Genomic DNA, 13251 nt, shown 5'->3' on the forward strand with positions numbered 1-13251 from the left:
TTATTGATAAACGAGGTCTTTCAAATACGAAGATTTATGCGAATGGATGGTTTCATCAAATTTTTGGAAAATTTTTCTTTTTATGTACAAATTATTCTCGAAAAAAAGGAGCATTTTTTTTTTTTGTACATATACACATACACATTTAAATTGCATCCAAAAATATAAAAGAAACATTTCCTCGTTTAAATCTTCATTTTTAAAATAAGACCTTGTTCATTAAAATCAATAAATAATTACATCTGAATTCATTTACTAATGTAAATTATTATAAAACAAAGGGTAATGAATAGCCTTGATTATAAAACTTTTCAACAAATATCAATATGTTCGTTCGAATATCGCGCGTTACAATCGTTGGTACCTTTTATCTCACAGTGCTACCAAATCAACAAATTAACTGTAACTTTGTTTAATGATAATTATAATGATGAAATAAGATTATTTTCTTAAATTAATACAATTGGCAATGAATATTTATTTTTTTTTTATTACTTTAAAAATTGTAAAATTTCTCTATTAATATAATATTCAATATAAAAATTATATTCTTTATTAGTGTCGTAATTGGTTTATATACTAGCCTTACTTTTTTGATTGGTCGTGTATAAGAATTCCAAACAGAATGTCAATTACATGCAATCTATGAACGGCATTGTATATATGTAGTCACATTAGAAATTGGTTGAAAAGTATGGCTTACAGTGGCAACCATTTTTTCTAAGGTTGCTATTCCAATATAATTTACCTGCATTACTCTTCCACACACAAAATATCGGTATACAGCTTGTATAGTAGTGTAAAAAACACACATACATAAAAAAACAACAGAATATCTCAATGAGTTATATCGTAATTGAGTGTAACATCTGAACATGTTCATATTAAACATGTCCGTGACATTTCTGTGTTGTACGAATTCATATGGAAAATATTTTATAACGAAGTAATTTTCTTATAAATAAGTGTCAAACTTATTAACAAAATTGTTAATTTTCTTTGAAGATATATATATTCGATAATTAGATTTTCTTTTAATTCGCACACTGATATCATTCGTAAAATTATATGACTGAATCACTAAATTGTGTGTAATTTTCTGCTATGCATGATTTTATGTGACGCTCTAAGTGATACTCTTTGCAATGTATTACAATTAAATAGTAATTAAGATTATTCGTTGGTACAATAGTACAATTACAATAAAAAACAATGGCTGGTACCTTTGATCAATATGATAAATCCAGGTATGTCTGAAATCTCAACATTTTTCATAATTTTAAACAAACGTTTGATTTTTGATAGTCTGTATAATCACAATATTTATAACTAATAAAATATATTAAAAACATAATGATAATTTTCTTGATTGAAAGATAGTCTAAATACAACAAGTTCATTATTATTATTATTATTATTATTATTATTATTATTATTATTATTATTATTATTATTATTAATATTATTATTATTATTATAAATACATGATAATGTTAATAATGGTATAGGTGTTTATTGCATTAAATAATATCTTGACAATAATTTATTACTTCTTTTTTGTAGTTGGTACTTCGGCGCTATGTCTCGCCAGGATGCTTCTGATTTATTAATGGGAGAAAAAGAAGGTGGTGTTTTTTTAGTACGTGATAGTACATCTATCCATGGAGACTTTGTCCTTTGCGTTCGAGAAGATAGTAAAGTTAGTCATTATATAATTAATAAGATACCACAGGGTGATCAAATATGTTATCGAATTGGTGATCAAATGTTTCCTGATATTCCACATCTTTTGGCATTTTATAAACTCCATTACCTTGATACAACACCATTGATTAGACCTGCACCGAAAAAAACTCAAAAAGTAATTGCAAAATATGATTTTGAGGGTAATGATCCAGATGATTTGCCATTTAGAAAAGGTACATTAATCTCCAAGTTTCTTATTTAACTTTGTTGTTAAATCATAAATAAAAAATATAACATGTCTAATAATATTATAGGAGAAATTCTTACTGTGATCTCAAAAGATGAAGAGCAGTGGTGGACAGCCAGGAACAGTGTAGGTCAAACTGGATCTGTCCCAGTTCCTTATGTGCAAAAATATGAAGAGGACAGTCATGCTAGTATCGAAAATAATACACGATTGGAAACAGGTGGCAACACTTCTGCATCTAATTCTAATTCAATTCCTCCTTCTTTATCACACGTATCTCATTCAGAAACAGGATCAGGTACTGCTACACGTAGATCAAATATTCAGAGAACATTACCTGCTTTTGCAAAAGTGAAACAAGCAAGAGTACCGAATGCATATGATAAAACAGCTCTAAAATTAGAAGTAGGTGACATGATAAAGGTAACAAAAACAAATATAAATGGCCAATGGGAAGGTGAATTGCATGGCAAAGTAGGTCATTTTCCATTTACACATGTAGAATTTGTAGATAATGAAACTGGTGAAGACAATCAAGAAATTTAACAGAAATCTTCCAAAAATAATGTACAGAACGTGTGATCAATGAAGACCATTTTATCACCTCAATTTACTAGTATTGCAGCTATTTTATGTACCAATACAGAGATTTACACTTCTATGATCATAAAAACAACATTAATTTTTTTTAAGTTGAAAACGTATGTGTGCGTGCGTGTGCGCGCGCGTGTGTGTGTGTATGTGCGTGAGTGCGCGTTTGTGTGTGTATGTATATTTGTAAGAGAAAAAAATGGAATCACGGAGAATAAATTACACATTAAAACAATCTATTAATTGATAAAAATTAAACTTATATATGCTTCATATCTGTATAAATGGATATGCTTTCTATTAAATTAAAACTTTCATCTTTCAAAGTTAGTTTGTAGAGTGTAAGTCCATTGAAGCACAAAAAAAAAACCATTTAAACTCAATACATGAATACAATTTCACATATACATATGTATATCTACACATACATTTATCTACACATACATTTACATGTGCTCTTAAAAGATATTCAAGTAATAGCCTGATGCTGGCCTGTAATAAATAAAAAGAATTGTTTATATAAGTTATGGAAAGAGTTTACAGTAAGATTATATCTACTGTTAGATAAAAAACAGCTTACATATTAAATTCATAATTAAAGTATATTATTGAATCATATTATATTGTTTTTTAGACTGGTTTATATGAAATAAAATGTATCTATATTACTAAGTTATACTTCTCTTATGTTAATATCTAAGTTTTTCCATAAATGATTACATTTAATGTATAGAAGTATTTTCTAGTCGTTTGATGACTATTGTAGAGCTATTTTACAGAAATATTTTATTATTCTATTAAATCTTATTAACGTGAATCACAATCAAATATTTAAACGAAATTAATATACGTAGTATAAAATGAACTTTTGACAAAAACTGAAAATTGATATCAGCATTATACGATTTTTTCTTATGATATTTAAAAGAATGTTAAAAAGAATAGAATTTATGTATAAATAATATTATGTATAGATAATAGAAGATTTTTTATTATATACTTTATGCGCTCAATTGTTTAATTATAAAAGTTTATTTAGAGGCATCCAAAATATCTTTGTGTTGGTACATGCATTGTACACTGCTTACTATTAGTCATAGATCGTGTTCTCAAAAAATGATACACTAATAAAAAATGTATTTAATGATGGAAAAATGAATTGCATTACAAATTGCATTATAAATATATATATAAATATATATATATATTATATATCAAATCTTTTATATGTGAATTTGTGTAGGCCTTTATGTTATTACTGTAATATTTGCTTTTGATATATCTCAAAACTTAAAAGTTCCTAGTTATAAAAAATATGATTTACTTTTAAAGATTGCAACAATTTATACTGTAAAATATGCACAACGTATTATACAAAATTTTTTTTCTTGAAAGCATTTGATATTTCCATCATCATACAATAAGTAAACATGTTCTTCCTAAAAACATTTACAGTATTAAAAAATAAATAATATTGCAAATATATTATATCTACACGCGAAATTTATGTGTATGAGAACATTTTGAGCACAAAAAAAAAAAGAAAAAAAAATCGATTCGATGATATTTTATTTATCGTATCTCAAGGGAACATTTCTAATAGCATTTTACTTTACGTGGCATTATAATGTAGACAACATTTTTATTTCGAATTAAATAAAACTTTCACCCACTTTGCTGTAAGTAGAAAAAAAAGGGTCATGCGAATCGAAATTCCTGTGGTATTATTCACACGAACTACCGCCTATAATGCGGAAATTATTGTTACCGAGAAATATGCGTTTATATATGGTATGAATGGGCGTATGAATGCGTCAACATAGACTCTACAGCTGGATACTGAGGAGCCTCGCTTAATATTAATATAACATCAGATAATCTACTATAACATATATTAATTGTGTGTATATATATATATATATATATATATATATATATATATATATATATATTTTATATTAATTTAGTTTAATTAAGTACTAAAAATTAGTAACTAAATCAGGACGCACTGAGCACTTTTTTCAGGCAGCATCATGATCATGAAAATATAAATGTATAAATTGAAATAAGTAAAATGTGCCATTGTGTACAAATTTTATTTTTAATCATCATAATTTTAATTTAACACGGTGCTTAACGTGTATTTTCGTTTTAAGTTATTATACATACATATATACATGTTAACATTTATGTTTTTAAACACCCTTGTGTGTCCAAAAATATATCTATATATATATATATATATATAGATTATATAATTTTACAATTTAAAGATCTTTCATAGAGTTCTTCTGTTTTTCTAAGATTTTATCTCATATTGCATTATTAATTACAGTAATCAATTTATGCAAAACTTCGTTTATAAATGATGATCTATATCTAGTAACCGATGACCTAAATAAAACAATTGAGATATGATAAGATATAATAATGTATATTTTTCTAAACGTGCACAAACATATTTAATTTTTGTTCATAATAAATTAAATTTTTATTAGCAAACGAATGTACTGATAGATTAATGCTGTATGAGGTAGGTAAGTAATAGCGCAATAACATAAAATTTATAATGTATTATTCCATCATTGCATATATCAATAAATGACAGTTACATCAGACAATAAAATTTCTTTTTTATATTACCATATTTATATTAAATTAAATTAAATTAAATTAAATTAAATTAAATTAAATTAAATTAAATTAAATTAAATTAAATTAAATGTTATAAATGTCATATTGATTATAATTTAAAATTAATCGATATTTGATTTTTTCATTTTAAAAGTACTGGATGGTCAATAACACGATAACTTTGTTTCTAATTGTAGACAATAAAATTGATATTTACAATATTACGAAATTACATAAAAATATCATCATTAATCAAATATAGTATTAAACTAAACAAAATTTGATGACCTCTCACAAAGATTTTAAAATACTGATATATATAATAGAATAAAGGGGCTATCCATTTCTCACTATACACATATATCTCGTACAGAAATTTCATTATTTTATAATAATTTTTTAGCAGTTACAGAAGATATTTTACCAATATTTAAAATAATGTAAAATATATGTAACAGAAGTCACTTTACCGTGCTAATTGTGTAATTAATGCAGCACACATTTCAAAAAATTCCATAGTATGATGGCCAGTTGCTTGAGGTGGTGGCAAAGAGGGATCTAAAATTTAAATACATTAACAATGCTCATTGATAAAGCCGCAATCAATTTAATTTCGTATACCTCTGCTAATATCTTCTGTTTCTTCACTGGATAAAGATTTAAAATCTAACAGATAACTCTTACAATCAACTTGATAAAGCTGTAACGACATTTTACTATATCTGCTAGTTAATTTATTTTTCTGTCTAACTTTAACACTGTATGCATTTATTATTTTCCATTCCTAAATAAATATTATTTAATTAATTTAAAGATATAAATAAGGAAATTGTATTGTATCAAAATAATTCTTACAAAATTAAGTGCCTTCATTGCACGGTAAACTTCGTTCATGATATCATTTGGTTTGGACTGTGATCTTATTCCTAAATGCCATTTTGCTCGTTTCACTGGTGTACCTCTACTTCCTTGCATTGATGCGGATGAACTTTGCGAGGATTGTCTTAATGCTACATTTAAAAAATTTAATTAATATAGTATTATAATAATTCTTTAATTTTAATATAAATTATAAAATATCATAATAACATTCTTTACTCACGAGCAATTCTTTCTGGATGAGGTCTTAGCGGACTGCTATTAGCATCACTTGGACTAAATGTAACTGGTGGTGGACTTGATGCCACATAAAAGTCTTTTAATTCTGCTTTAGCAGCTTCATCGGCAATTCTTTTATTATCAATAATCAAATGATAAGCAATTGCCAGTTGATCATGTGGATCACCACCAAGTAAGGCAGAATGAACTTCTGCTTCCTTCACATTAAACTTTTCGCAAACTTCATTAATGGCATCTATATCAATCACAGAAGAATCTTGTTCTACAGGCGATGGAAATAAATATGACGGCAAATCTTTTTGAAACCATTCATGTTTCCTGTAATTAAGATATTTATCTCATTAGAGTTTGCCATTTATATTATATATATATATACATATATATATATATATATATATATATATATATATATATATATATATATATATCAATATTATATCTTTTATAAAAAAATAATTATTTCTTGAAAAAAATGTATACTTTATATCTTCAATTGTAGCCCTTTTCATAGGATCAACCTGAAGCATATGGCATAGTAGACTAACAACACTTTTATTTAAGTATTCCGGAATAGGAAAAATTCCAGCTATAAAAGAAATGTTTGACATTTGATTTTTAAGAAATTAAAATTATGGTAAATATATGATACATACATTTTATTTTACGAAATAATGTAGGCACATGTTCATCATCAAATGGTAATGTACCACAAAGTAAAGCATATAATATAACTCCGCATGACCAAATATCTACTTCAGGACCAGCATATAATTTTCCAGATATTACTTCAGGCGCAGCATAATTTGGTGAACCACATGACGTACGTAGAAATTCTCCATCCATCATCATATTTGATAGACCTAAATTTATTTAAATTATATATGATATACTTTCTCAATTATTCATCCAGAATACTTCCTGTTAATATAATAATTATCAACATAAACTGAAATTACAAAGGAAAATATACCAAAATCTGCTATCTTCACATGAAGATTATGATCTAAAAGAAGATTTTCTGGCTTTAAGTCACGATGAACTATCATGTGTCTGTGACAATAGTCAACGCCAGAAATAATTTGTTGAAAAAATCTTCGTGCTTCATGCTCCTTCAGTTTTCCATGTTTTACAATATAATCAAATAACTCCCCTCCAGAGACATATTCCATAATCATAAATATATCTGTTGGTGTACTTATGACTTGATATCTGTATATTGCAAGTAATAAAAGACATGTAATAGTTTCAAGTAATGGAATACAAGAAGTGAATTCTTCTTCTTACAATTTAATAATATGAGGGTGCCTAAATAATTTCAAATTTTGTATCTCCCGTCTTATTTTACCCACTACATCCAAACTTTTAATTTTTTGCCGATTTAGAATTTTTACTGCAACTTTATGCTTTGTTAAAACATGTTCACCAACTGAAAGAATTTTATAAAACAATTGAATAAATATCAAGTATTTAATTATATACATACTTTTTATTATGATTTAACTGTATACATACTTTTTACTTTACCAAATGTACCAACACCTAAAGTTTGTCCTAATGTATAATGACCTATCTTAACGATAGGTTGTGGTTGACTAGTTTGACTTTTTTCAGACATTTTAAATTATTCTACATAGGAAGAATTGATGACAATAATTTTTTTTTTCTAAAAACAATGGATAAGTCACATTATTTTATAGAATTTTTTTTAATTTCTCTTATTCATTTCTTTCCTATAAAAATATATATCTGTATTTAATAATTTGTAAAAATAAAAAGAATTAGCATGTAAAACAAGTATCATAATTTGTAATAAGGCTCTTTTATACAGAATATATAAGGTGGAAAAAAGTAAATATATTATTTTGGAATTAAATTATAAAAAAAAATTTATATATATATATATATATATATATATATATATATATATATATATAGTAAACAAGTGAAATAAATTTACTTTAAATGATGAAAAGATAAATAAAATAAAATATTGATATATATCATTGATATATATATATTATGATGTACTTACTCGATCTTTATAAACTAAATTGCAAGGATGAGAAAAAATAATAGATATCACGAATACATTAATAATACATTTGCGGAAGATGTACGAAGTATCGTTGTGTAAAATGAAAACTGACGAAACAACAAAAACAATGAATTGTTAGAAATTCTTATCGTAAATGTATCATATAAGAGGTGTATCTATCAGAAAAATATATTAAAGAAAAAAGAAAAGAAAAATAATAATAATAATAATAATAATAATAATAATATATATATATATACACAATTGAACAATGTTTGCAACGTCTTATTTGTTCGAAAATATTTTTAAAAAGAAATAAAAATGACGGAAAATTTAACACTGAACAGTGCGCTACCGCACGTTGTATTTTCAAAGCTATCGATATTCTATTGGTCACGTAATGCTTTACTTTACGTTATGAAAATGCATTTTGCACAACGCACGCGCGCACATATGTATGCACGTATATATATGTATATTTCCTACCAACATGAAATATACTATGGCGCTATTCAGCATTATTTTTCCACGTTATTATACTGTACTTATGCTATCGTAAGTGCTAGAATAATATTTATTTTACGAATTATTTTTACTTTGTATAAGATTATCTAATCAAATATTTTTACGAACTTAGTTTTAATTGCTTACGTGCAACTAAACTTTGCAAAGTGTTATATAAAAAAAAAATCTTTATGTAATTTAATACATACATACACGCGCGCGCGCATGAACATAACACGCACACATAAGGAGAGAGAGAGAGAGAGAGAGAGAAAGAGAAAAACAGAGTGAGAGAGAGAGAGAGAGAGAGAGAGAAAGAGAAAAACAGAGTGAGAGAGAGAGAGAGAGAGAGAAAGAGAAACAGCAACAAATTTAATATATATGGAATGAAAATAATGTATTCTATATTTTCAATGAAGATTCTTTTATTACTTTATAAGTATACAATAAGTAATAAAATATGCTACATACAAACACAATATAATACCATATATCTTTAATTCATAGTTTACATTGATATTTTGTTTACAGCATATTTATCATTGTGTTCTTAAATATAGTGTAAAAGAAAAATATATATTATTTTATTTTTTTTTTATGTATATATTTCTTTGTCTTTGCACTATTTAGGATTTCATAAGACTAATATGTAAAATAAAAAAATAATTTCTCATGTCTATGTAATCTTAAATAACAATTAAATATGCACATACACAAACACATACACATAAATACACACGCACACAGTTTGTATATATATTATTTTATTATCTAAAATTATATAAGTATCAATATTGTACAAAAAAATAAATAATAAAATAAAGATATAATGATATTAGGTTATTATGTTTTAAACAAATCAAACTTATCTTGTATGATAATATATTATCCTTTACTTATCACATACTGGATATTAGATAAGGAAAGATATTAAATAAATTATATAAAAGAAAGAATTTTTATTTTATTGTTAATCTGCATGAATTAATATATAATTAAAATTTTTCTTGTATTAATTAATTATAAATTTTGAAAGAAATGTACAAATTATTAAAAGCTTAGGAAAAAATGTGTGACCTATAAATACTAAAATAGTATTATTTATGACATAAATCTATTATTTTTATTAATAATTTATGAATAAAGTGAAACCCAAATCTAATTGAATATTTTAAACATAATATTTATTGATTGTATATATTTATGAATTTAAAATTTATGCTATAAACAGCATAATTAATAGATTTATGGCATGATATAGATTAATATTAAATTAAAATACTTGCTTTTTTTCATTAAAATATAAAAGAAATTTCTTTTTCTTGCAAAAGTTGACTTTTATTCTAAATCTCGATAATATGAATGTTCCGTTTTCTTATAAGCATTTTCTAATTCTTTCTGTAGTTGATTTCTTTCAAGTAATAATTGCTCTTTAGCTTTCTTCTCTGAATTAAAATCTTCTTCATTATACAATATTTGTATTTTTAGAAGCTCTATTTCATTTTTCTGTATTCAATATGAAAATACGAATGATTATGTATGAATGATATCTTATATTTGCTAACATTTTAATCGTATAATATAATTAAATATATAAAAAATAAAAGTAAAATTCACTTACTTGTTGCATTAGTTCTTTATCTAGTTCTTTTTTAATCAAACCAAGTTGTATAAGAGCATTTTCTTTCTCTTCTAATTGAATACGTAAAGTATCTGCATCAACAATTAATTGTTTACATTTTTGTTCCAATGTTTCTTTTTCTGCTTGTAAAAGTTCTTCATTACTCTTATGTAATTGGCATTGTTTATCCACTAATGCTTTTTCCTGGTGTAAACTAAAGAGCATTTCTTTCTGATCAATTAAGCGTTTGTATTCCATATTTAAAGTTTTTCTAAGATTATCAAATAACTTTTTTTGTTCGCTCCAACTTTCTCTTTCTTGCTCTAAAATAGTTTTAATATCATTGAATTTTTGTTCATTTTCATTTTTATGTTTCTCTAATTCAGTTATTTTTTGTGAACTTTCCTTAGAGATACTATCTTTCAATATATTTAATCTAATGTTCTCTTCTGATATTATTTGTAATTCATACAAAATGGAATTATAATCTGAAAATACTTTCTGAAATTGGTTCTGAATCTTAATAAAACTTTGTCTATCGATTATTAATTTTAATTGTTCTTCATATAACGTTTTCTGATAGATTGATAACTTATCTTTGTAAATTTGTAGCTGCTCAAGTTGTAGTGACCAATTTTCTTCAACTGTATCACAATGTTCAGGTAATTTTATAGTTTTACAAGCATCTAATATATTTATACATTCCTTTATACATTTTTGTACAGCAGAATACCGAGCAATTTGTGCAATGAAACAATCAGTCATTTCCTGTAACATTTCTCCATATTGTTTTATACTTTGTGTAAAGTAATGACTTTGTGGAGATATTATGTGATCTGATATTTGTGCCATATTAAGATTTATGGAACAATGTAGCTAGAAAAAAGGTTTATATTATTAATGGAAAATATATTGAAAAGAAAAAAGATCTAAACAAATCATATATTAATATATATATATATATATATATATATATTAATATATAAGGAAATTATTAAACTTCCTTACCGATTTTATTTCATCTTTGAGCGAATTATTAAGCTGACTTATTTCGTTAACTTGAACTTGATCTGTATTACCACCTATTTCAGGTTTATTTTTTTCAAGATTTTGCTCTTCAGGTTCATTTCTTTTAAGATTTTGCTCTTCAGGTTCATTTCTTTTAAGATTTTGCTCTTCAGGTTCATTTATTTTAAGTTCTTGCTCTTCAAGTTCTTTTGCTTTAAGATTTTGCTCTTCTGTTTTGTAACTAGTTTCTTTCAATTGCATATTCGTCATACTTGGTAAACTGATATATTTTTCAGCATCTTCAGATAATTTTGCACAATTGGATTTAAAATTACATAGTTCATCCGTCAAAGAGGATATTTTCTTTTGCAACTGATTTAAATGAATTGAATTACTAAATTCCTTTGTATTGCCAACCATCGTGTCATCTATATTTATAACCTGTATAAAGTGTTTAATATTTATTAATTTAAGACATTAGAATAGAATAAATCTATTAATTTATTTTAGTTATTTTTTGATTCTTCTATAATTTTTAATTAACTTACACAAAGTTTTAATTTCAATTCAGCATTCTCTTGTTTAAGAACATTGATCAATTGTCTGGTTTCTTTAAACTTTTGCTTATGATTTTTGTGAACATTCATTACCTCTTCTTGCCATGTTACTAAAGTATTAAATTGTTGTTTCATAGCTATAGTATTTTGTTTTAATGTTTCTTTTAATTTGACATTCTCCTGTAACAATTCTGCTAACTTTTGTTGTATTTCAGAAGAATTTAAAGATGATATTATTGAATTATAATCCTACAAAATATTAAATATTAATAATTTATGACACATATTACTTCTTACATAATAAATTAATTCTCAGCATTCATATCTTACAATTGACATGCATTTTTGTTGAATATCGGAGTATGTTGCTAAAGACGATGCTTGTATAGAATCTAACGATTTCTTTCCTAGTATGACAAAAGATAATGTGTCGCTGTCATCAAGAGAATCCTCTGACTTCGTCAATTCGATATTTGGAAGAAAATTTGTAGATACAGGCTCATCCAATTTAAATCTGGGCTTGCCATTGTCAATAACAAAACCAAGACTTTCAAAGTCGTTTTTTGACAACGAATTTGATTTATGACTAACATTAATGAAATCAGATGAATGCTGTTCTTGTGAATCCATATTTCGATCACTAAATGTATCCAATTACATTACAAAAAGCTGTAAATTTGTTTAAGATGAAAATTATTAAATGAAATCATAATGATCCATACATAAAGTAATATATTATCAATTAGAATTATATTATCAAACAGTATATGTAGAAATAAAAAAAATCAAACCTATATATAAAGAATAATATAATATAACAAATGAAAATAGCATGAAATTATTAGTAATTAAGATTTATAAAGTAATATATAATAATTAGAATCTATACCTGAATAACTACTTCTTATCTCTAAAATCTATAATATATAAGATTTCTTAGAATAAATATGACACAATATAACAATATATAACCGTACAACTTAACTCGAAGGAACTTAATAATTAAATTGATGATTACAATTATACCATTATTATAAAAAATATGATTACTAAAATTTTGTTTTATCAAGTACAATTTTTAAAAAGCATTTATATTTACGTACAAGCAAAACAAAATACAGCTTCCTACAAATATGTCTGACTATTATCAATGACAGTCATTTGTAGAATCATTGTTAAAGAAAGTTGAGAGATGGTATACGCATGGTCTCTAAATAGGTAGTGAATATAGAGATATAATTTCTATATA

General features: G+C 24.9%; 3 protein-coding genes across 5 annotated transcripts; 1 reads left to right on the forward strand and 2 right to left on the reverse strand.

Annotated features, from left to right (window-relative positions):
- Nucleotides 1-666: 666 nt before the first annotated feature.
- LOC124947171 (adapter molecule Crk) lies at nt 667-2759 on the forward strand. 2 transcript variants are annotated; one of them, XM_047488959.1, is made up of 4 exons: nt 667-1247; nt 1564-1919; nt 2001-2356; nt 2445-2759. In XM_047488959.1, the coding sequence occupies exons 1-4, from the start codon at nt 1213-1215 to the stop codon at nt 2520-2522; spliced, it is 825 nt and encodes a 274-aa protein (XP_047344915.1). In that variant the 5' UTR covers nt 667-1212; the 3' UTR covers nt 2523-2759. The 2 variants fall into 2 exon arrangements, with proteins under 2 accessions (XP_047344915.1, XP_047344914.1); XM_047488958.1 differs by having other exon boundaries at nt 669-1247; nt 2001-2759.
- A 2590-nt stretch (nt 2760-5349) lies between these two features.
- LOC124947169 (5'-AMP-activated protein kinase catalytic subunit alpha-2) lies at nt 5350-8730 on the reverse strand. Its single transcript, XM_047488956.1, has 10 exons — nt 8310-8730; nt 7790-8007; nt 7562-7703; nt 7248-7486; nt 6931-7137; nt 6758-6863; nt 6261-6595; nt 6014-6168; nt 5780-5942; nt 5350-5716 (listed from the first exon to the last, which is right to left on the reverse strand). Exons 2-10 carry the CDS (start codon nt 7890-7892, stop codon nt 5625-5627), a joined length of 1542 nt encoding a protein of 513 aa, XP_047344912.1. The 5' UTR covers nt 7893-8007; nt 8310-8730; the 3' UTR covers nt 5350-5624.
- A 589-nt stretch (nt 8731-9319) lies between these two features.
- On the reverse strand, nt 9320-13231 carry LOC124947168 (nuclear matrix constituent protein 1a-like). Of its 2 annotated transcripts, XM_047488954.1 has the most exons (7): nt 13106-13192; nt 12892-12919; nt 12333-12671; nt 11994-12251; nt 11446-11886; nt 10438-11313; nt 9320-10322 (listed from the first exon to the last, which is right to left on the reverse strand). In XM_047488954.1, exons 3-7 carry the CDS (start codon nt 12630-12632, stop codon nt 10155-10157), a joined length of 2043 nt encoding a protein of 680 aa, XP_047344910.1. In that variant the 5' UTR covers nt 12633-12671; nt 12892-12919; nt 13106-13192; the 3' UTR covers nt 9320-10154. The 2 variants fall into 2 exon arrangements, with proteins under 2 accessions (XP_047344910.1, XP_047344909.1); XM_047488953.1 differs by lacking the exon at nt 12892-12919 and having other exon boundaries at nt 13106-13231.
- Nucleotides 13232-13251: the final 20 nt, after the last annotated feature.

The sequence above is a fragment of the Vespa velutina genome, chromosome 2 (genome assembly GCF_912470025.1).
Source record: "Vespa velutina chromosome 2, iVesVel2.1, whole genome shotgun sequence".
Taxonomy (NCBI): Eukaryota; Metazoa; Arthropoda; class Insecta; order Hymenoptera; family Vespidae; genus Vespa; species Vespa velutina.